The 22,887-nt window shown below is 40.3% G+C and overlaps 1 protein-coding gene across 5 annotated transcripts; it reads left to right on the top strand.

Moving 5' to 3' along the window:
- The first annotated feature begins 185 nt into the window (after nucleotides 1-185).
- On the top strand, nucleotides 186-20,695 carry PER3 (period circadian regulator 3). 5 transcript variants are annotated; one of them, XM_056507924.1, is made up of 21 exons: nucleotides 197-606; nucleotides 1,662-1,813; nucleotides 2,369-2,484; nucleotides 3,234-3,435; nucleotides 4,440-4,488; nucleotides 6,198-6,340; nucleotides 6,692-6,770; nucleotides 7,362-7,468; nucleotides 7,725-7,881; nucleotides 8,774-8,879; nucleotides 9,271-9,396; nucleotides 9,959-10,085; nucleotides 11,097-11,241; nucleotides 11,850-11,977; nucleotides 12,411-12,614; nucleotides 13,235-13,486; nucleotides 13,996-14,732; nucleotides 15,856-16,021; nucleotides 16,589-16,766; nucleotides 17,378-17,528; nucleotides 18,901-20,695. In XM_056507924.1, exons 1-21 carry the CDS (start codon nucleotides 416-418, stop codon nucleotides 19,000-19,002), a joined length of 3,618 nt encoding a protein of 1,205 aa, XP_056363899.1. In that variant the 5' UTR covers nucleotides 197-415; the 3' UTR covers nucleotides 19,003-20,695. The 5 variants fall into 5 exon arrangements, 4 of the variants coding, with proteins under 4 accessions (XP_056363899.1, XP_056363898.1, XP_056363897.1 ...); XM_056507923.1 differs by having other exon boundaries at nucleotides 198-606; nucleotides 13,238-13,486; nucleotides 16,586-16,766; XM_056507922.1 differs by having other exon boundaries at nucleotides 198-606; nucleotides 16,586-16,766.
- The last annotated feature ends 2,192 nt before the right edge of the window (nucleotides 20,696-22,887 follow it).

Raw genomic sequence — 22,887 nt, 5'->3', positions numbered from 1 at the left:
CCTCCTCTGTCCGCGGGGCGCGGCGCACGTGGCGCGGGTGTGTGGGAGCGGGGCCGCCGCGTGCGCCGCGTTACGTAACGGCGCGGGGCGGGGGCGCGGCCCCTCAGGGCGCTCCCGGCCCGGAGCGGGGACTGCCCGGGGTCGGCGGGAGAGGCGCGGCCTCGGAGGGGCGGGAAGGCGAACTGAGGCCCTGGCAGCTGCGAGCTGAGGGGGCGCGCGGCGGGGAGCGGCGCGGGAGCGGCGCCGGTGACCACTCGGCTCGGCGGCGAGGGGGGCTCCGCTCCTCCCACAGTCCCGTGAGGCGGCGCGTGCTCTCCTGCAGCGCCGGCGCCCGAAGCGCAGGACCCGGGTCCGGCCGCGCCGAGGAGCCGTGGCAGCCGATGCCCCCCGCGCTGTGGCGCTCAGCGGATCCGCGATGGACGCGAGCGAGCGCCGAGGCGGCAGCGCGGAGCACGGAGCTGCCTGGGCCGGGCCCGGGCGGGAGGCGGCGGCGGCGCCCGGGGGGGCTGCGGGCGCTCGGTGCGCGGCGTGCGCGGGAAGCGGCCCGGGCGGCACCGAGCTGCACAGCCCCGAGTCCAGCGGCGGCTCGGCCGAAAAAGCCAACAGGTACCCGGGCAGCGCTGGGCGGGGGCGGGCGAGGGGCGGGGAGCCGGGGCGCTGCTCGGGCCCGGGGCTGCGGGGGTCACGGGCCGCGGCGGGTGCCGGTGCTGGCAGCGCGGAGCTGCTCGCGGCTCCGGTAAAGCTGTGCCTCATTCGGAGATCGCCTGAGCCGCGCACGTCAGCCGCCCTCGGGTAGCTTAGATGTGTGCTTCAGCTAGAGGCTATTTAGCAGTACCAAAGCAGAAATTACCGAAATAACATTTTTCGTCAAAGTTTAGAAATTGAGTAGTTATTTTTTTTAGTTCGAAAAAGAGTTTAATAGCTGTAACGTGTGCAGCGTTAAACCGGAATGTAAAGTTACCACGCAATACTTACACTTATGTAATGGCTTATATAGTAAGAGTACAATACTAATGACTTTGTCAACTGGAAAAACGTTATTAAAAACGGTGTTCATATGTCATCTGTGATTTGAGGGTTTGACTGCTTGTTTTCTAGTCAGTGAAATAAGAGAATGTAAGGAGAGGGAGGTTTTATCTGTTAACAGTTCTGCAGCTATTGAAGTTAACAGATAAAAAGTATGATGAAGATTGAAGTCACAAGGAATAAAATCTTTGCATCAGGTGTATTTTGAGGACCTCATGGTTCCCTGAGATGCTTTTTAACCAGGTGCAGCTTTCAGGGCTAGAAAAACCTGAATCAAGAATCAGCGTTTATTGATTATTTTAATACCTGTGATATTTAGAAAATCTAGAGTAAACATCGTCTTATTTTTAGTTGCTAGGCATCTTAGCAAGCAGAGTGGTTTTGGTGTGACTTTGCCATCCATGGTACTGGAATTGGGAAGGAGGAAGGTGGAGGAGAAAAGCTTCAATTGCCAAGAAGTCAGAAAGATACAGCAGGAAATCTAGTGACTGTGCATTAGGATGTTCCTGGATATTGCATGACTCTGCAGCCATTCCCATAAAATGTTAATTTAGGGAGTAATTTTAATTGGGTGATAGGTAAAAAAAATCTCCTACACCAGAATTCTCTGGTAAAGTTTAGCCTCTGTTTCACAGCGAGCAACTGAATTGGAGCCAGTCCCACAAAGATATGATGATGATGATCCAAGAAATGAAAAGGTGTTTGCCTGAAGAGAAAAGGAGTTCTAACAAGCCCAGTACCATTAGTGCTCTCAACTATGCCCTGCAGTGTGTCCAGCAGGTCCAAGGTACGTGTGGAGACAATGTGGAAGAACAACACCAGAGTTTGCATGGATGTGTCTGGCAACAAGTAGCATTAAAATAATGCATTCCAGTTATCCTGCAAAGGGTTGTCTTTCTGAAGCACTATGATTTTGTTGCCAGTTTTTTTTGTTAAACAACCCCGTTATCTTTTTTGTTGAGTTGCCCCCGTAGTGCTTCTCTTCAGAGTCCCATAGCTAAGAGACACCCAATAGTAACTTTCTACGTATGTTGAGAAAACAGTGTTCCCATCCCACTTTGAAACATTATTGGTTAGTTTGTGTTTTCCCACAGAACTAAGTAGCTAAAATTGTACTACTTCTTCATGCTTGTTTTTGTAACAAAATGAGATTACTCAAATAGTATAATTGGTATTCCTTTTCCCTTTGTCACAATGCAGACCTTCTCATCTCACCTTGGACTTCACCAAAAAGATGACAAAAGTACAAGGGCTGTAAGAATTACTTTCAAAGTTGTCTCCTTACTGACTTCCTTGTCTTTGTTTTGCTTTTTCTGTTTTGTTTTGTTTTTTTTCCAATTAGCAAACAATGACTTTTTCCAGGCTCTGAATGACCGAAGAGCGTTTCAGGCAGATGTGGTGACATACAGCATAGAAGAGTTGGTGGCGGTTGCATCTGAACACACTCCAAAAAACACTGTAAGAATTCAGGCACGCTCAAGGATTTTGTTCAATATCACTGTATTTAGTCTCCTAGCATTGTTTTGTGGAAATAGAATGTGTAAAATTGAAAGGCCTTTAAATTTTAGCCAGACAGACATTTACTTTTTTAAAGATAAATCAAGATTACATCTTATCTGTCCTGTGTCAGTACCCAGTGATCGTGAGTGAAGAAATACTTTTTTTTTTTTTTTTTTTTTTTTCTTGGCCAGAAGCAACAAATAGCTCTTTGAGAATTCATTTACAGCAGAGTAATTTCTTAAGACAGCAGAAGGCTTTTGAAACCGATCAGATCCATAATTGTGAGGGACTTCTGGTTTCTATTTGTATTCCTCATTTAGGTTGTTTTTTGTTTTTTTTTTTTTGTTTTGCAATATATGTCGTGCTTTCTGGCTCTGCTTTAAAGAAGTGTTTCTTCTCAGAATGTTTTTGTGTGTGGAATTGTAATGAATCCTCTGAAATCTGTGGAGGAGTGTGTGGGGTGATAACCAATCATTCAGAGAAAAGACAAGCATTAATCTGTTTTGAGAAGACTAATGCAGTCTTACTAGCATTTGTAGCACTGGAGAGTGTACTAGATCACACACAGTACCCAATACATTTTTGAACCTCAGCCTGATGTTGTGGTTTGGGGTTGGTTGGTTTGTTTTGGGGTTGTTTGGCTTTTTATCCTTATGTTATCACTACCATGTTTCAGGCAATGATCATCTTTAATGTTTGCTTTCCAGGACACATTTGTGGCTGTATTTTCTTTGCTGTCTGGACGCATAGTGCATATTTCTGAGCAGGCAGCATCCATTCTGAACTGTAAGAAGAAAGTGTTGGACTCTTCCCGGTTTGTGGAGTTGCTTGTCCCTCAGGATGTGAGTGTGTTCTACACACACACTGATCAGTCTCACCTGCCCCTTTGGAACATGGAAAGTCAAACAGGTGGGACATGGCAATGCTCTTAAATGCTCTGTCTCTTTCTGTCCTTGCAGAATAAGGGCAGAGTAGTAGTTCATTTTAAATGCTTACACTAGCAATATACATCAGTCTCATTTGTTCCTTTCCACTTTGAAAACTGGAGTGGCTGTGGGAGCAGTCCTAGCTAGTCTCCTAAAGGCTTAACTCTTACTTGGGGTAAATAAAAGGTGCATACTTCATTGTTTATGTATCATCTTACTCATTCCAAATACTGCTGCTTATTGAAAAGAAAATAAGTCTGATTGTGAGCTTGAAGTTGTTTAATCTTATGGTTGCTTAGGTGCTTTGTCTTTATGGTCTGCTCACTGCCTGCTGTGAGCACAGCTCATAACCCAAGTTTTAAACTGATTTGCTGTTTAGTGCTGGATGTGTCTAAACTGAGATATTTGAGTCCTGTGTTATTTGTCAGCAGTTCAAACATAGCTTGCAGGCCAAGGCTGTGTCTTTTGCCCACCTTGACATGGGCTGTTCTGGCACCAGTTCTGACAAGTCCAAAGTCCTTGGTAACAAAGGATGTGAGACATTTGGAGGTTTGAATGCCAGGGATTCCATAATTTGGATGCCAATGATGTGCCTATCCAGCAGAGCAGTTGCATTCCAGTGGAGCTGTGGTTTTCTTGTCTGTATATACTTTTTGGTAATTGGTTCATAAAGCCAGGAAATATCACCTTTCTTTTTTGCAGTGATTCACTGGCGAAAGTTTTTTTTTTTTTTTTGGTGTGTTGATTGGTTGGTTGATTTGTTTGGTTGGTTTTTTTCCCATATGCATTTCCTCTGAATTTAGTTCCATTTCTCTAAGAGTGAGTGGACTAGAGATAACATTTGAGGTGGGAGCAGACTGTTCAGTATCTAATAAAGATGTGAGACTTGCTCAGAAAGTCTGGAGAATGCAGAGTTTAACATAGTTATGATAGGTGTGACCTTTTTAAGGATATTAACTGATGCTTTCAATGTGTTCATCTTATTAGCTTCTCCATATGAATATGCCCAGGTGAAATCCTTTTTCTGCAGGATCAGGTAAGTGCATTATTACAGTTTTATTTTTGTGAAGGCTTACAAGGGGTACAGTACTAGCAGAAACTGTTCTATTGTTACAGCTGACCAGTGTGAGCTTGTGAAACTCCATTACAAAATGGGCTTTGTGTGTTTAATATTGTCATCCAGTAGCATGTTTTGAACATCTTTCCCAGAGTGATGCATAAACTTGCACTGGGACAGAAGGAAATGTTTATACATTTTTCTCCTGGACCTATTGGTTTCCTTAAGTACTGTCATGCAGGAGAGTGATCTTGTGAAAAAAATGCTGCTCCCTCTTTTTCTGTTTGAGAGTGGAGGCAAAGAGTGTTTTGCTTGAGATTAAGACTTCTTGAGAGATTGGGGCAGAAGCCTTAAGGGAAACTCAGGTCACTTAAGTCCCAGTGTGAAGCCTGACTTGCTGCTGCTGTGAATGCTGTTTGTTGCTCAGTACCTGACTAATCTTAGAGCTAGAAGAGAAAAAAAAAATTGAGTTTGACCTTCAATCTTGAGTGCAGTTCTGTCCTAGACTCAGGTGATCTCTGGATTTCAGTAAGAACTCTGCTTCTGAGCAGATACAACACTTACTCATCTTTCAGTTGATCATTTATTCATTCATATGTGTTTGAACAACCTTAGCTCTTAAATCACCTTTGTCTCTTGAATTGTGTAAGGGCACCTGAAATGAATGTAGCAGGACAGATATCAATGTTTGGTTGGGGGAACTGTTAGTTGGATACATCCACATTTTACTACAGTTTTTCTCTGTGTTTTTGTACAACATCTGTCTCCCCTTATGTAACAGATCTCTTGACTATGTTGGCTTTGAGTAAAAATATTTTTTCACAAACACACACTCTAGGCTTAAGTAAGAAAATGTTTTTTTTATGAGTGAGATTTCTGCAATATCCAATTTCCATTTCTATCTTTTGTTTTCCCAAAGATAGAAGTGTCAGAAGTAGGTTTTATGACACTTGCTTTTCTCTAGAAACATTTTGCAAAACTAATTGTGGAATAAGAAAGTAACTTTTAGTGTAAATTATAATCTTCAAAAATTTAGCTCCTTAGCTCTTTTTGTAAGAGCTGGGTATGAAATTGAAATTATAACAGGTGGGAAAGCACTTGCAATAGAAAGTGCCAATCGTTGTGGCAGCTGTTGCAAAGCCTTGGTTAAGATCTCATCAAGAACATTGTGTGCTACTACAGTTCAAACACATTCTAGGAAGACAAATTCTTATGGAAGACAGTCGAAGAACGACAGTGCACCAGGTCTGGAGTGGTCTTTCATATGTAGGTCTGTGAAAACTAACCTTGAGGGAGACAAAGATTTTAATTATTTTTCATAAAATTGGTACAGAATAAGTAACAAGCAGAAAAAGAACTACTTACCTTGAAGGACAGCACAGAATCAAGTGGGCAGTTGTTGTGAATATGCTTGGACTGAGAATTAGAAGGTAGTCTTTAATCAACTAGAGTAAGAGTATTTCTAGACAGCCTCTGAATGTAAGTGCTGTAGACAAAACATTTACTTGACTTCAACAGGAGGGAGGTCAGTGTTGCTGAATGTGTTGACCTTGGAGTTGACTCAAAGGAGTGTGCGTAGGACCTGATTATTTGGGTTTGTGCTTAGCATAACTTCTCTGTGCAGGGTCCACTGCCCTGGCACTATGAGTCTTGAAACCAGGGTGTTAATCCCTTTTGCTTTTCCTCAGGGGTGGGAAAGATCAAGAACAAGAAGCACGTTGTTACCCCTTCCGAATCACCCCGTACTTGGTCCATGTGTGCACTTCTGTCCGTGTGGATGCAGAGTCCTGCTGCTTAGCTGTGGCTGAGAAAATCCACTCTGGATATGAAGGCAAGTCAGGAGGCTCCAATGGAGAAAAATCCAAGCCAATAGAAAAATGCAGTGTATGAAAGTCTCCTTCCTTTGTTTAGAACCTGTGCTTGGGTAGTGTCACCTGTGTAAGTTGCAGCTTGTGTGTGCATGCATGTAAATCCAGAATATCTGTGCTGCCTTTGCCAGGCCCCAAAGCATTTGACCTCTACTTGTTATTTTTGAGAGAAGTCTGTAGTACCTAAAAATCTGTAATGTTTCTATGAGTTACTGGTTAGAAAGCAGCAAACAATTACTAAGTTCAGGAACTGGTATCATTAGCAATAGTAATGCCCAAGTTTTCTGTCTTAGTACATATTTTGTTTCCATTAGCTCCTCGAATTCCTATGGATAAAAGAATATTCACCACCACACACACCCCTGGATGTGTTTTTCTGGACATAGATGACAGGTGAGAGATTTGAGTTTTTAAGATCTATGAGGTATATATGGACAGGTAGAAAATAATAATTTAGTGATGCAGCTGGAGACCCAAGTAAAGCAGCTGAACTGTATGATTGTTAATATGTAATTAAACAAAACAGTTTTGTGTTAGTCCACTCATAGAAAACATCTCACACTCCACAGATATAATCTTTTTTGTTGGTTTAAAACACATGTTAAACAGAACTGCAGTCAGTTTTCTTTATCCAGGGCAATGGGAAGCTGTGGTTGCATCAGCAGTGAAAAATGAGGATAATTACTGACATTTTGCCTATGATCCATTGACTTCAAGATCTGCATTTTTTTCCCCTTTGCATGTAAACAAACAAACAACTGCCTGCAAATGTGAATCTGTTAAATATCCAGGCACAGAAGTGTTTATCGTGGGTATTTATGTCAATATTACAGTGCAGGATTGTGAGATGGGTTGGGAAATGTTCTGTAGCTGTAGTTCATTTCACTGTAGATTGTGCATGGGTACTTCACTGACCAGCAAAGGGTTAAGGATGGAAGTAGTCAAAACTATATTGTAAGCTGTGATAATGTGCTTGGGTTTCAGAGCAGTGCCTTTGTTGGGTTACTTACCTCAGGATTTAATTGGAACATCCATTCTGATGTATTTGCACCCAGAAGATCGTCCTTTGATGATCACTATTCACCGGAAAAGTAAGAGCTGCTTTTAGAGGGATTTCGGTTGGTTTTACGATTCTTTATCATACCTTTATCATACCTTTATCATATTGCTTGACACGTGACTGATCTGCAATCTAGACAAAAATTAACTAATTAACTCATGCAGTCAGTTTGAGATCAAAGTAAATTCATTGCCAAAGTTCTAACAACCTCAGTCATTAGTGTTTGTGCTTGCACTACTGTGTCATAATGTAAGCTAAACCTTGTTTCTTGACTGTGTATTTTTCAGTACTGAAATTTGCTGGCCAGCCCCCTTTTGAGCATTTACCTATTAGATTTTGTACTCAAAATGGGGATTATGTCATACTGGACACCAGCTGGTCCAGTTTTGTGAATCCTTGGAGCAGGAAGATTGTGTTCATCATTGGTCGACACAAAGTCCGGACGTAAGTCAGTTGTAGAATTGATCAAATAAAATGCTTTTCATTGATTACTCTGCAAAACAAAACAGTCTTAAGTACTGAACTAGAGACATAATTTGCTCTTGTAGATATGACAACAGCCTAGCATCTGTCTTCAGACTGTTCCTTCAGAACAGCCTTCCTCTTGTTTATTAAGTGTGAGAATAAGTGAATTACTTTGAAGTAAGAGGCTAAGCCAGCTTTTTATTTTAGCAGGTTTTTGCATATGGTTGATGTCTAAATCAAAGTTCCAGTTTTAGATGAGCAGAAGCTAAAAAGTAGCATAAAATTAGATCACTTTAACAAATAATTACCTGAAATTAATTCATGGTTGACTCACTAGAAAAACCCAATTTGTTGACCTTTTTTTGGCATATTTACTTGATACAGCTTTTAAATATTTACTAAGGCAACATCTTTTTAAAATGCAGTCAGTATTGAATATACTTATATATAATTTTTCAGATGTTTCTCCTTAGTTTTCAAGAAATTTGAAAATGACTGACTGCCTTCTTACCTGATTTCTCTTAGAGGAAATGGCTTTTGGGAGTCATCTTCTGACTTTTCAAAATGATCTTTTATACAAGATTTTATGGGGTATGAGTTTGCCTTCTGAGTGAAGTAGACAGAGGGGTAGATGCTTGTCAGCCTTAACTGGTGTCTCTGCTGGTATATTGACTTCTCTGGAGTTTCCCTGCTCTCATAGCACTGCACCAGCAGAGCAGCTGTTGGGACAGATGACATTCCTCTGTGTTGTCTCAGCAGAACAGTCAAAATAGAGTAATGGCAATCAATTAAGCATCTGTTCTAAGTGTTTATAGCTGTCTTTTCTTCATCAAATGAAAATGAAAAGTGAAATACTGTTGGCTCTCTGCAGAAGCCCTCTGAATGAAGATGTCTTTGCCCCAAGAAGTAAAGAAATGAGCAGCGTGGAGAAAGAGATAAGAGAATTACAAGGCCAAATTTACAAACTGCTTCTGCAGGTAAAGAAGGCAAAAGAATTTCAGAACACAGGCTGATCTTCTGAGTGAGAGGCTAAAGAGACTTGAGTCTGATTAGTGGGCTGTTTTGAGGATGGTCTTTTAAAAGGTCTGAAAGGAAAGTTCTGCATAGATACAAGCCCGTCTTATTACCAAAAAAAACCCACCTGTTTGACATTCTTGCCATGTCTTTATGTTGAAAGGTACATCTGCATCTTGAAACAGTTTGAGGCATGGTAGAGAATTTTTCATAAGCAAGTGGTAGAGCCCAAACAAATACTGACTTTTCACTTGATTGTCTTTATTTGAAGTTGTGTTGCAAAATATGTTGTTTCCTTCATTTTGTTCTCTCAGAGGATGATTTTAAAAATTTTATTTTCCCTTCTCAATACAGCCAGTTCACAGCAATGTTTCCAGTGGTTATGGAAGCCTTGGAAGCAGTGGCTCTTACGAGCACTACATCAGCATAGCATCTTCAAGTGACTCTAATGGGAACTGTGCAGAGGAAACACAGGAACCAGTAAGTCTATAAATGTGTCATTGCCTGCAGAGTAGTGAAAATACATCTGTAAAAATGAAAATGTTTACTGTGTACATATGTGCTTCTCATAATAAATTTTACTGAAGTGGGAAGAATAAAGCCATGTTCAAGCTAAATAGGTTAATTACAGAGTGCTGGCTTTTGATTTTTGCTCTTAATTTTGCTGACTGCTATAGAAGAGAGTGGAAGTAGTGCTTCCTAAAACCAAGGAGTATTGCTGTCCTAAAACAAACAATAGAATTACCTAATTTCCTTGTTAGGCTCCTGTAAGTCATCACCTTATTCTCACTTTCAAGGTTTGGCATGGGCATTAAAACATTCAAGTGCTGAGGCTGTTTGAGCTTTATTATAGTTAGTTTACTTAAGTTAGCCATGATAACTGGATTAATTAAGTTTACAAATACCAATAGATACCAGGCTTAGGCTGATAGTCTATTCCCTTTCAATTTGAAAAATACAAGAACCCAAGTTGGCTAAGTTGGCTCCTGTGGCCTCTTTGTGCTCATTTTATTCTGACTTTGCCTTTTTTGCATGTCTCAAGATGACATTACAACAAGTTTGTGCAGATGTCAACCGAATAAAGAACTTGGGGCAGCAGATGTACATTGCATCTAGGAGCAAGCCACAGAATGCAAATGAACAGTCTGTGAGCTCAGAAGTTTTGGGAGGTAAGTTTAATGTAGTTATGATCCTGAAGGTGACATGAACTCCTGTAGATCTGTAGCCATGTGTTTGGCTGCCTGGTGTTACACTGAAGGACTTTAGATAGCATTTTTCAGCATGGCTTGGACATGAGAAGAGGTTTGTTTTGTTTAAAACCCAAACAAGTTCCCCCACCCTCCCCCCAATTCACCCCTAAAAATAACCTCAGCAGATGAATAACGTTTTAACTCCTCCGTGAAATATGGAGGAACATATGTCTCTTTCTAGGTTTGCAGACTTCTCCTTTTCTATACTTTAAGATTTTTCTAGTGAAAATGCACACTTGCTTGTAGCAAGTAGTGTGGAGGGTCCTCTTGGTTACTTTGTGAGCTCCTAGAAGCTATCATAGGCTGGACAATATGGCCCTACTTCCCACTGGAGTAGGGGTTTAGTTACTGAGTGCTTCATGTTGTATTATTGCACATAATTTGCAGTTTGTATGTAGCACAAATATATAGAGAAACCTGGATGCTCCCTTAAATATCATATAATCTGTATTAAAACATTTTGCTCTGTGATACTCTCTGTTAAAGATAACTGCTGGTATTGTCCTAGAGGACTGTACTGTCAATATTGCTAAACTCTAGACACTGTATCCGTGGTATACAAAGCTGTAAATTACTGTTAAAGAATGGGTTGGATTCTGTAATGTATAAACTGAAAAAAGAGTAATATTAATTGCAGCTTTATTTGCAACTTGAATGCAGGGGGTTTTAAATACTGTTTTCTTCGTTTGCTTGCTTTTTTGAGTGGATGTTTAAGGTGGTGTGTGGGGAATTGGCTATTTTCAGGCATCTTTCCCCCTTTCCTTTCCTTGCTTCAAAACATATAAATCGAGATGCGAATGTGTAGGCCATATGTCCCTGTACCATTATGTGGGTTCCAGTATATATTTATCTGTGTGTGTATTTATATCTGTGTGAGGGTAGTGTTTAAATGCCCTTGAGAGGAATCTTTAAAGATTTCCTCTGTTCCAGGGAAGAGGCACACTGCTTCCTGTTTTCTTCAGACGCTGAGAGGGGATAGCACAGATGAACCAGGCAACACTTTTTATGATGATCCAAAGAAGACTCCACATGTTCCTTCCTATCAGCAGATCAATTGTGTTGATAGTATCATCAGGTAATAAACTCTGAAACAATTTTAGTGACACAAATTTAAGATTAATTGGATATCCAAGCAGTTTGCATTTGCCTTAAACTGTCTGGGGCTTGAGCTGTGAGATAAATTTGGGATTCTTTGTAAAGTTTTCTGCCTCTCTGAGCATTGGAATGGATTGCCCAATCTGAATTACAGAATAATGAAAAGTTCAGGACCTAAGATTCTGTTTGCATCTATTTGTTGACATTTGTCATTGGTGCAGTAGGAATTTAAGTGAATTTTGATGGTCCTAATGTGTAAGTGTCTTCTCATTACTCATCACTCAGCAAACATCCCTATAAAACAGAAAGTTGATATAATTTATAAAATGCCAGTATTTTTTAACCCAGTGGATAATGTAATCTTTTTTCTTTTTTTCTTTTTTTTTTTCCCCTCAAAGAGTGATAGATTTTATTTAAAATACTCCTTGGAAAGCAGATGCGTGTCCAGAACCTTCTGCAGTGAATTTAAAATACTAGTTAACAACCTCTGGATCTCCAGTTTGGATTGTTCAAATGTTTGTATCTCCAAATGGAGAAAAACACCCCCTCAAAGTAGAGAGAGCTTCCTGTGATATGCTTTCATTTCAGATATCTAGAGAGCTGCAGTATTCCAGCACTGAAAAGGAAATGTAAATCTTCTGCAAATACATCATCGTCATCTTCAGAAGATGACAAACAAGTCCAGCAAAGTCAGCAGGAAGTCAGGGCGCTGGAAGGTAACACAAAGTGTACTGACAATCATGTTAGAACCACAAAAACTGATTTGGGATTTTTTTGTATGTCACTTTGTGTTCCAAGGTTTGTCCACTTTTTAAACTGTTGTGTTGCTAACAGTATTTTAGTAAATATTTAGTAAATATTTGCCTAAATTGTCTAGATCTCCCAATTAAACATAAGCTAAAATGTTAAGTCTTTGAATGCATCAAAGGAACTCCTTATTGTTGTTAAATGGACCTTCTGTTGCTCACTCATTTTATGCCACATTTAGTATGTGCTGCCTTTGCACTGGCATGTAAATTGTTTTTTTTTTTAGTATATAAGACTGTCTTATTTAATAGTCTGCATACTTACTGGTTATTTCTGAACCAGTGAGACTTGATGAATTGGGAGCTTGGAATTCCATGTAGAAACTTTGTCATTTGCCAATAGATACTGCTATGCTGTCAGCAGTTGAGTCCCACACGCCAATATCTGCTGGTCTGGAAGAGACGCTGAAAGACCAGACAACTGCAGGCATGGTGGGAGCTCCTCTGGCAGACCTGACCCTGTCCAACAAGGCTCCAAGTGTCATATCTGTCACCAGCCAGTGCAGCTACAGCAGCACTATAGTGCATGTCCCACACCCTGAATCAGGTACTGTTCACACTCACAAAACACTGACTGATATTTAAGTTTACACAATGTTTCCAGCCTGAAGTACACGGTGAGAAAGTTTTGTTCATTTAAGATACGTCCTCCATGAATGTGAATTCTGAAATATTAAGGTATTTCTCAGGGTGCTGTGAAGAAAAGCTTGAGCCTGGAAGTTTTTATGGTATTTTAGTAAAATAGGTTTAATAGACTACACAGTTTCCTTTCCCCTTGAACTTCATTGCATATGCCTCAAAACACAACAATGTGCTTTTGGCCATTGAGGAGTCAAATAAAAATTACTATGGGGCCAATTTTACTTCATTTTAATGCAGAAAGAAGAAAAAAAAATATATATATGTAGCTGCTATAGTACTAAAAAAATATGAAGAAGTGCCTCTAACTTCAAAGTGAATTTGAAGTTTTCCAGACCATGCAGATAATCTGCTGTTTGATGCAGTTGATGTTAGTGTAAGTATATTTGAGTTGAAAGGCTGTTTTCTCCCCATGCCTCTGCTCAGTAGCTCAGATGAGGGTGTTTTCTGTGTAACACTCTGGGTTTTGTGGTGGTTGACACCAGAAGGGCAGAGCAAAGAGTGATTTGTTTTCTTCCCTCTTCAAAGAAGTGACTACAATGGAGGATGCTGCTGTTGGAAGTGAACAAATCGAGCTGCCTCCTGTCAATGCTCAGAGTCTTGCAGTGCTGCCTGAGGACTTAAAGCCAGTTGGGCTAACAAAAGAGACATTGTCAGCCCACACTCAAAAGGAGGAGCAGAACTATGTTGACAAGTTCCGACAGAGGGTCTTGCTCTCTCCATTTAGGACTTACCTTCAACAAGGAAGCAGAAGTAACAACAGACATTCCTGTGGCCAAGGTATGCAGCAGCTTTGAGAGATAAAGACTTGTTAGATGATTTACAAGACCAACCTAGCTGTGAAGTCTGGTTCTCCTTTGTGTAATTTAGTAAGTGTCTTATTGTGGCTGCTTACAGAATTCTTCCTTTGGATTGCCAAGATTTGACAGCAGCATTGCCCACACAGAATGTCTGCTCCATCTTGGATCTTTTTATCTTAGACTTTTCACAAAGCAGATAGTTAGTTATTGCAAGAAAGCCTGCAAATCCCAGGTAGTTTGTTGCATCCCCTTGAAAGAACGTAAAAGATCTGATAAGCCAAAGGGATCGATAAGAAAATTGATGACATGAAGGAAAATATTGTAGATGTCAGCAAATCCATCACTTTTTTATGGAAGAAATATCTAAAGGAAAGTCAGCTCTGACTAAGCCACACTCATTTATCTGGGTGTTTTTCTTTTTTTTTTTTTTTTTTCTCTGTTATTTTCTGAGTCTGTCATTTCAGTAAATATGTTTATTTTTTTTCTCAGGTGATTCCCCTGCAAAGCAGATGAGCCCAGCTAGCTGTAAAAAAGGAAAACATGGAAAATTCAAGCGCCAGAAACCTCAGAGACAGTGCTCAGATAACCACTCTTCTAGTAAAAACAGAAATAGTCTTCCATGTGAGAAGAGAACAAATCAGAAACAGTTGTTCTCTCCCTCAGAAGTGTCCTATCTGAGCTCCTCCGGTCTGAATGTTCATCCTCCTGTGGGATTTCCTGCCTTTTTGAATCCAGTGTCTACTTTTCCAGCCTCTTCTGGAGGAGAGCAGCTTGCCCTTCGCTCATTACAGCCTCAGTCCATGTCCTCATCACAGCTATACTGTGGAACACAGTCATACCCAGTCTTTTATCCCCCAAACATAGGCACATTCATGGCTGTATTTTTTCAGGGTTTCCCCATGTATGCTCAGATGCCTCAACATGTCTTTCTCCCTAGCCCTCAGTGTGTTTATCCCCCTTCTTCATACCCATGCACCACACTACCTCCAGCACCCCCTCCTTGTGCTCCATCACCAGCAGCACCACACTCAGTGGATCAGCCCTTTCCAGCCTCTCCTCACTCATCTGTGGAGGACCAGCAAGAGGGCCCATGTGACCAGGCCCTACTGCTGAGCAGCTCACGGAGCAGCTCCCCACTTCAGCTGAATTTGCTTCAAGAAGAGCTGCCAAAACCTATGGAGCTTTCCGTTAGTGCTGATGTTAAGCCACAGGCAGAGGATAAATGTGTAAGTAACAAAGATTTTTCATGTAGAGGAGAAACTGACTTTCACAGTGTTGTGTCACCAAAACTGGTGGTGATGGTCTGTGTATCAGGGACACAGGTTTTGTTGGCTTTTTTTTTTTTTTGTTGGCTTTTTCTCTTGGCTGTGCTATGTAGGCTGCAGGTCACGAATAGCACAGGAAGTAGAGAAAGCAGTTTATACTTGTGCTTATGGGAACTTGTACCAGTACAGTATGAGCACTTAGTAAATGACAGAAATATGAGATCTTCTGGTCTAGGCTGCCACAAGCTGCTTCTGCTCAGCATTCTGGCAGCAGCTTTTTCAATGGAACTGCCAGCTAGAATTTGGGGTTTGGGGCTTTTATGCATGTGGAACTTGGTTAGTGCTGCGCAATTTGCATCCTTTTTCACCCAGTCCCACAGTCTCTGTGGAGAACCAAAACAAAGGGAAGATACTCTTCTAATTACTCCCTCTGTCTCCCAGGGATGCAGCTAATGAAAGAAGAACAGGGATCCGTGTGGGTCGGTTTCCATACATGGGCATAGAAAAGGCCTCTCCAACTTCCGCGGTAAACTCAGAGGCAGGAATCTGAGCTCTGCAGGCAAGGAAAAAAATGTTGCCTCCTGAATCCAGATTGGGCTGGAAAGGCTGGATCAGCTGAAACTGCAGGGTAGGGTCCTGAAAGGGGAGCTGGTGTACCTGGAGCTGCAGAAGCAGTTGCTTCGCATAGTGAACCAGGGGAAGACTCTCATTTTCCCTGTAGTGCACCTTTGCTTGATGTGTATGGCTGCTTCATGCCATCTAACAGGGTGTGAAGGGAACTCACTCCTCTCTTGTCAGTAGAAATTGTTAACTTTATGCAACTGCACAATATCCTGACAAATTGGGGAAGGATCTGCAGCAGAAACCAGTAAACTAGAGTTCAGATGCTTGTTGATTTTCACCCATGAAGAGTGTTATCCTGAGTTCTAAACCGCCAGCCATTTTCAGAGCTAAAAACTCCAAACCTGTTGAATTGATATGAGAACTTGGTCAGCGTGTGACAAATTCAGTAACTGCATTAACTTCCTTTTGCATACTTAAATGTAACTTCTGTGGATGTGTTGGATCTGCTTTTTGTCTCCAGGATAATGATCCAGAAGATAATGGTAACAATGCTGCTCTTGAATTTCCTGACCGCTCGTTGTACGAGGACTCACAGTTGGGTTCAGGTTCAGCAGCATCAGGCAGTGGATCAGCTTTATCTGGTTCTTTAAGTTCTAGCTTCAACGAGACTTCTGGTCATGGCACAGGTAGGGAAGGCCAAGATTTAGGTATCTGGTGCTAGATGGCTTGCTAACATATAATTAATAGCAGGATACTCAAGTGGGGATGGGAAATCCATATAAGAAGATCCATGGCCTTTACTTTTCACCAGCTTTGTGTTTGAAGCCAAGTTTATTTCAGTCACTGTAGCTGGAAATGTGAGTCTAAGAAGCTACTCTTTTGACCTAGAAGTCACTCTTCATTTTTCTCATTATCACTTTTCTCTACATTAGATACTGCTTTACATCTTACTTGACTAAAGGTAAATCTGCTTAGAGCAAGACCTCTCAGAAGCAGAGAAGTTGAGCCAATTAATTTTGAGAAATGTGAATTAAGCTTTGGAGATCTGGAATAATTTGAGAGAATGCACTTTATCTTTGAATTCTCAACAGGTAGTAATTGCTAGAGCAATCATTTGGGAGAATACCTGTGTTTGCATTACAGAACTAGCTTGCAAGAGTACACTGGGGGTGGTGTACTTTTCTTGTTGAATTACTGGGATTTTCCAGGCATCTGCCTTTTTTTTTTTTTCCTTCCATGGTCATTCTCAGCAGGTAGTGGGAAAAGCAGCAACAATTTTGCCAGTAATTATTCTTCTGAAGCTTCCAAAGAAGAGAAGAATCAGGAAGCAGAAGAAAAAGGGACAGCTTATAAATCGAAACATGAGTCAGCCTGGGTGATGATGGATTACACACCTGAGAGAGTTCTAATGAATTACCAAATGCCAAACAGGTTGGAAAACATCAACAATTTCTGACATGTCATTTGGAATTGTGCATGGAACTATAGGATTGAAGTGAGACTGTGGAAACAGCATGCAAACCAATGAAACTTCCAGGTGTCTTAGAGTATTTTTGTGCAGTTTAGGCCTGGTTATTTACTTACTTTTGTCTACTTTTTTCCCATTCCCCCATCTGTTAAAATAAGGTAACGTGTAGCTTTTTTTGCTGAGGTATTAATGGGATTGGTTATTGTCCTGTACTTGGAATACATAAAGGGGTAAAACTACAGGTTATTTGCACGTTCCTTGTAATTAGCTTATATATATAATTTGTAATTGGATTCCACATTAAAATAAAGCCATAAAACAAATAAAATCCACACCAAACAACCATAAACTCCCAACAATATCAACAGCAAACAAACCCCAGACTGTTAGCCCAGTGTTGAAAGCAGCCTTACAAAGCAAATAAGGTACAAAGCAAACAAGGTACAAAGTTCCCTTTGAACAGCTGATGCTGTCTAGGTTTCAGCCATAGATTGTGGTGAGGAGACTCTCACGATGTCAGTGCCTGCCTTGCTTGTGTAGTACAGCTGTGCTCACAGGTGTCTCTTCCCTTCAGAGTCAAAGAGGAAGTTCTAAAGCAGGATCTGGAGAAGCTGGCAGTCATGCAAAAGCAGCAGCCTTGGTTTACAGATGGGCAGAAGAAGGAGCTTGCAGAGGTGCACTCATGGATCCGGACCCAGACTGTCCCCCTGCAAATCAGCACCCAGGTGAGCAGTGGGAAAGGAGCTGCAGGTCTTCCCTGCCTTGGCCAGCCCAGGCATTTCCAACCAGGGCCATCTTACAGTGCTGGGTTATGGGTGTCATGATCTCTAGTAAGGCATCTAGAGTAGTTTTCTTTCTCTTGGTATTAAGTCCTTTGCTATCTTTCTTGTAAAAATGCTATAATTGAATAGCGTATAATTCTTGGATTTCAGTAAAAAATAGATCTAGGGTGTTCTGGAAGCTGAAAAATCTTCAGTCACAGAGGAAGGTCAGGTGTATTATAAGAAACACAGAAATAGCCAGTTTTTTGTAGGTGTATTCATTCATTCAATCTTATACTTCCTTATTTTAGCTGGTATAACTCTTGAGCACTCTGCTAAACTGCTTCTGGATTACATTGGTGTATATTAAAGAATGTCCTAATCAGCTTAAAGTGCTCCCAGGTGCTATGGAGAATGGCAAGACACATCTAGTTCCACAAAGACCTAGAGCTTCAGTGTTGAGTTGTACAGAAAACTTAAAGGCTGTGTTCATGTACTTGCATACCAGAAAAATTTCTTGTCTATTTTAGCACTGCATGTTGGGTTGGGGTTGTCAAGTGTGGCATTCTGAGACGTGGTATTTATTCTTAGAGAAGAAAAACTAAGACATGTATGTCCTTGGCTATGGAACAAGACCAGAAAACTAGTCTTTGTTTTCCTAATACCTCATTGATAACATGTGTCCTGTTGTAGTTAAGAACACTGTGTTTGATTGAGATAGCAAAATTGTGCCCAGTGATCTTGTAGAAAATTCTGTTGAGTGTTTATAATCTCAAATGTTAGGAAATGTATTGGTATGTAAATATCACTATTTTCTGTCTGTGGTTATGAAACTGTTCCTAAGCAGAAAGTCCTGTTTCCAGTGCAGATTGTGATTTTGCAAAAACAACCAGGCTTATGACAGTAGCAAGAAATACAGGACTGTTTGGAGACTTTGTTTAGTATTGGACCCTTTCTCAAGAACAATAGAAATATCAATACACTCAGGCATTTCAGCTGTTTTGTGTTGGTCAGTGTTGCTGCTGTTCAGGCTGCAGTCCAAATCTTCAATAAGGAGCTTTCTTATAAAGCTGAATGATAAGGTCTTCAAATTCAAGAAAGTCACATGCCATTTTATCTCAAAGGTAGAACTGTATGTTCCACTAACCAAATTAACTAATCTCAGAGGCAAGGTGAGTGGCTGGTGCAAGTATCTGCAAGATCTAATCTCTGCTTTTAGAGAGATCTCACCCCATTGGTGAGAGGTTTCAAGAGACTGTAATGTATCATTCCATAGGATTTGACCCTTTGAAATATAAAAAGAATTTAATCTACTATTTTTTGCTCCTTTTCAAAGGGCTGTGTTACGTGTGACAGCAGGGAAGCAAGCTGTGAGGCTGCAGTGCCTGATGACAGCATGGAAAACAAGGGAGAGCCACCTCCAGTCCTGCCACGCTGAGGGCATCAGCACCTGTGTCAGTGCAACTGCTTGATGTAATTCCCACCCTCTTTCCCTCTGGCTTTGCTCCATACCAGCAGTGAATCTCCATGGCCATCTCTTACCAATATGAAATATTTCAGTCACACATGAAACTCAATCTTCCTCTGTTACCCCTCTGCTCCTGGCATGACTCTGAAGACAATCTTTCAGTGGGAGGCTGTTTCACTTTCTGACCTCACAGACTTGACACAGGATGGGTTATGTTTGTAACCTTTAACTGCTCAATGATGAGCAAAATAACAAGATTTTTTTTTTTTTTGTTTGAGTGTTTGTTTTTTGAAGTTGGCAAATAAGTGTGAAAAGATGCAGTGTTTAAGAACCTATGGTGGTGAACCTGCTGATCAGAGCATGTTTACTCTCCAAGTAAGGTGGATGTATTGAAGCCAAGCTACAGTACTCTTCATTTATGTTCACTATTTAAAGTGAGCTAAAGATCCAAATATCCTGAGGCTCTGAAACTGTGGTAGCTGGTTTGAGAATCCATAGGCTTTTTAAAGAGCAGCTGAAACAGCCAGGTTATTCTGCATCAAATGCCTTTTGCTAGCTTGTGCCCATTGAAAAAAGTAAACGGACATGAAAAGAAGCAAATTTTTCCCTATGTTTTTTGTGATGTGTGTTTTGGAGTCAAGTTGTTCTGCAGCTTTTAATTTTAAAGCTCTATTTATCAAGATAGATATATAAATTAATTGAGGATAACTGGTTTGCAAATACACCAGAGATGAAATTACATACAGAAATTAAAAAAACCCAGCCAACCCAGAAGTATGAATCCACAGGCTCTGCTTTTTAAAAACAGACCCATGGAAAATTTTCTCTATCAAGGCAAGTAGTTATTAATTAAAGTAGTTACATGCAATCTTATCTTACTTTGGTAGTGCGTGGGAAGGTGGGTTTGTATCTTAATGTTTTCATTGTTGAGTGGTTAGAAGAGTTGAATCCAGACATAACAAGCTAGGAAATTATCTAAGCAGTTTCTCTGATTTGCTTTCGTTGTGGTGATGCCAAAACAAAAAAAGAATTAATTTCATTTCTTCTGCTTTCAAAACTCATATGTTGTGGAACTAAACTTGAACATCAAACTACATATTCATTATTTCTGAGCACTGCTGACTTCCTGCATAACATTTAACCTCTTTGATTGTAAGGGAGTCTCTGGCTGTTGAAATCCATGGATGAAAAAGGAGTTTATAGTTCAGAATGTGATAACCACTTTCAGTATGTAAAAGGATTTGTTCTCATTAATGTCTCAAAGTGCTCTTCAAACAGGACATGTTTGGCTAAAAACCTGGCAAATTTTGTCTGATTTCCCCTGTGTTTATCAAAGGCTGGATGTAATCAGATTTTCCTTGTGGTGTTATTAATCACCTTAGCTTTCTTAGCAAAGAGTTTTAGAATGTAACACATTATTTCTCCTTTTGTTCTGTGTAATCCTTTTGCTGGTGTGTGAAATATTTTCATTTCTCTAGTTTCAGTTACTGGTAAGCTTCAAGTAAAATACTGTGATCTGCAGGTCATTGAAAGAAGATTATATTTATCTAAAGGTTTCTTTACTTGTAAAAGTCAATCCAGTGACAATCTTTCTTGTTAAAGTTTATTTTAAGGAAAGTTACTTTTACAGAATTGAGTTTTCAAGGCTAATTTGACTCAGGCAGAGTTCTTCTTATGGGTTTGGGGGTTTTTCAGTGTTTTTGCCTGCTCTGTTTATACTTGTTGGATTCTATTCTTAAGCTACATTTTTTTTGTCTTTCGGTTTTTTCTTGTGTTGTAAATCAGCAGAGGTCCACACATGCTCAAACTTCAAACAGCTCTTAAAATAAGAGACTTCAGTAGGTGTTTACATGTAGCAGGTTATGTATTCAAGAAGGAAGATGTGGGCAAGATCTTACACATTTCCTAGTCTTTTTAGAGCATTTTCCAAACATGGTATTCTGCTTTATAACTACAATGCCAAAATATTTGCTCTAAAACATGTAATCAGATACTTTGTGTAAAGGTTCTTTCTTAATTGGGAAACTTCTTAAGTTATCTGTCCAATTAGACTTATGCACTAGAATCCATTCTGCTTACCTATGTTTAAATTAAAATGTTTGCTTCAATGCATTTTGAAACTTGGTGAAATAGATTAAATTGAATATTTCAGGTAAGGACAGCTGTCTCCTTCAAAATAGTTTGGAACCCTAAGCCAGAAGGAAAGTTATGATAACAGTAGACTCTTTTGTGTATGTTTTTTATTTCCTGAGTTTGAAAGTGTTCATTTATTTCCCAAGTATGAAAATGAGCTGATTTGCAATGTCTTAGCAGGCAGACATGCCATCTCTCTTGTAAAACAGTGAGACTTAGTTCAGGAAAATGGCAATATATACCTAACACTTGAATAATGTTTTCAATCCATAGGTCTGTGAACATGTCCAAAAGATGACTTTTATTATCCCAGCTGTAGAAAAAGAGGCAGAGACACAAAGGTGCATACCTGCAGTTCATTCTAAATTCAGGAGTAGAATTTGGGAGTCTTCACTTGCTGTATTCTGTGCTGTCTTTGCTACAAGTGATCAAGATTCTGTATGTAGAAACCTGATCATGTTACCTTTGTTTGGAGATGTTAACCTTTCTTGTACCCCTACTGCTGTGAATTTGTGCCCAGTAGAATCATTGAGCAATGGAAAGCCCAGGCAGTTTTCTAATTGCTGTGAATATCATAGACTCTCTGGCCATATATAATGAAAATTCCTGTGCCTAGGAGTTTGAATTCCAAGTTTGTAATCCTGGCTAAATCTTAGGTGCAGGATCCCTTCTCTGGGGCTACACACATCCTGGGTTAGGAAAAAATTGTGATGTGGGAGAATAGTGTAAGAGGAATGAACAGATGAAGCAGTTCCCTGTGTGATGTTGAGACAATTATTTGCCCAAAAATCAAATGGTCTTGGCTGCAAAATCAGCAGGTTTTATCCCCTTAGGATAAAAAACACCCCAAACTTTCCCAAGGTACCCTGCTAGAACCGCAACTTCATGAAATGCCTTATTAAGCCTTTGACCTCATTTCCTTAAGTTTTCAGGAGCTGGCAGTTTTTTCTTCAGCTTGTACTAATTTTCAGTCCTTGTAGTGTGCTGGAGTGATCACAGCAAGATTCAGTTCTGATCAGAAAGGCCAGTGGAGTGAGTGTTGCAGATGGATTTTACCTGCTGCTTTGTTTCTGTGGCTTTGTTTTGCCTGGAAAAAAATATTGCAGTTTAGAGCTGCTTGGAAAATCACTTATTTAGTGGTCAGAGGGAAAACATGCTGGTACAGCACTGATGCAGTTACTGCCCCCTGTGGGGGTGTCAGCAGTTTGGAAACCCTCGGAGGATTTCGCTGGCAATTTTTTTTGTTGTTGTTGTATTCATAAATGTAGAATTATGTTTTTAAAAGATGAGTTGTTGTGCAGGTATTTTCATGGCATTGCTATGAACAGAAGGGACCCTTATGTATTTTTACAGTGTGGTAAATACTTGCTGAATGAGTAATGTATTGGTAAGTTTATCTTCCAGCTGAATCGAGTTTTGAATCACAATTGAATGAATTTTTACATCTGTTGCTAGGAGTATTTTATTGAAACAATATTCAGCTGTGGTTGAATTTACAGTTGTGATTTTAACTGTACACTTTAAAGGAGCATCTGATTTTATAAATAAAACTAAAAAAAATATGCTGCAAAAAACCGTTCAAATGTGTGTTTATTTTGTTCTTGATAATGTATAGAAAATAGACTTTTAACAGAATGCTTAGTACCTTTTTTGATTGTGTATGGGTTTGGATACAGTGTCCATGGCGTCGTGGGTAAATGAAAATGGCCATTTAGTGGCCAT

Source organism: Oenanthe melanoleuca, chromosome 21 (genome assembly GCF_029582105.1).
Source record: "Oenanthe melanoleuca isolate GR-GAL-2019-014 chromosome 21, OMel1.0, whole genome shotgun sequence".
NCBI lineage: Eukaryota > Metazoa > Chordata > Aves > Passeriformes > Muscicapidae > Oenanthe > Oenanthe melanoleuca.
The sequence above is the reverse complement of the archived record's forward strand: the minus strand, read 5'-3'. Positions and strand labels throughout refer to the sequence as shown.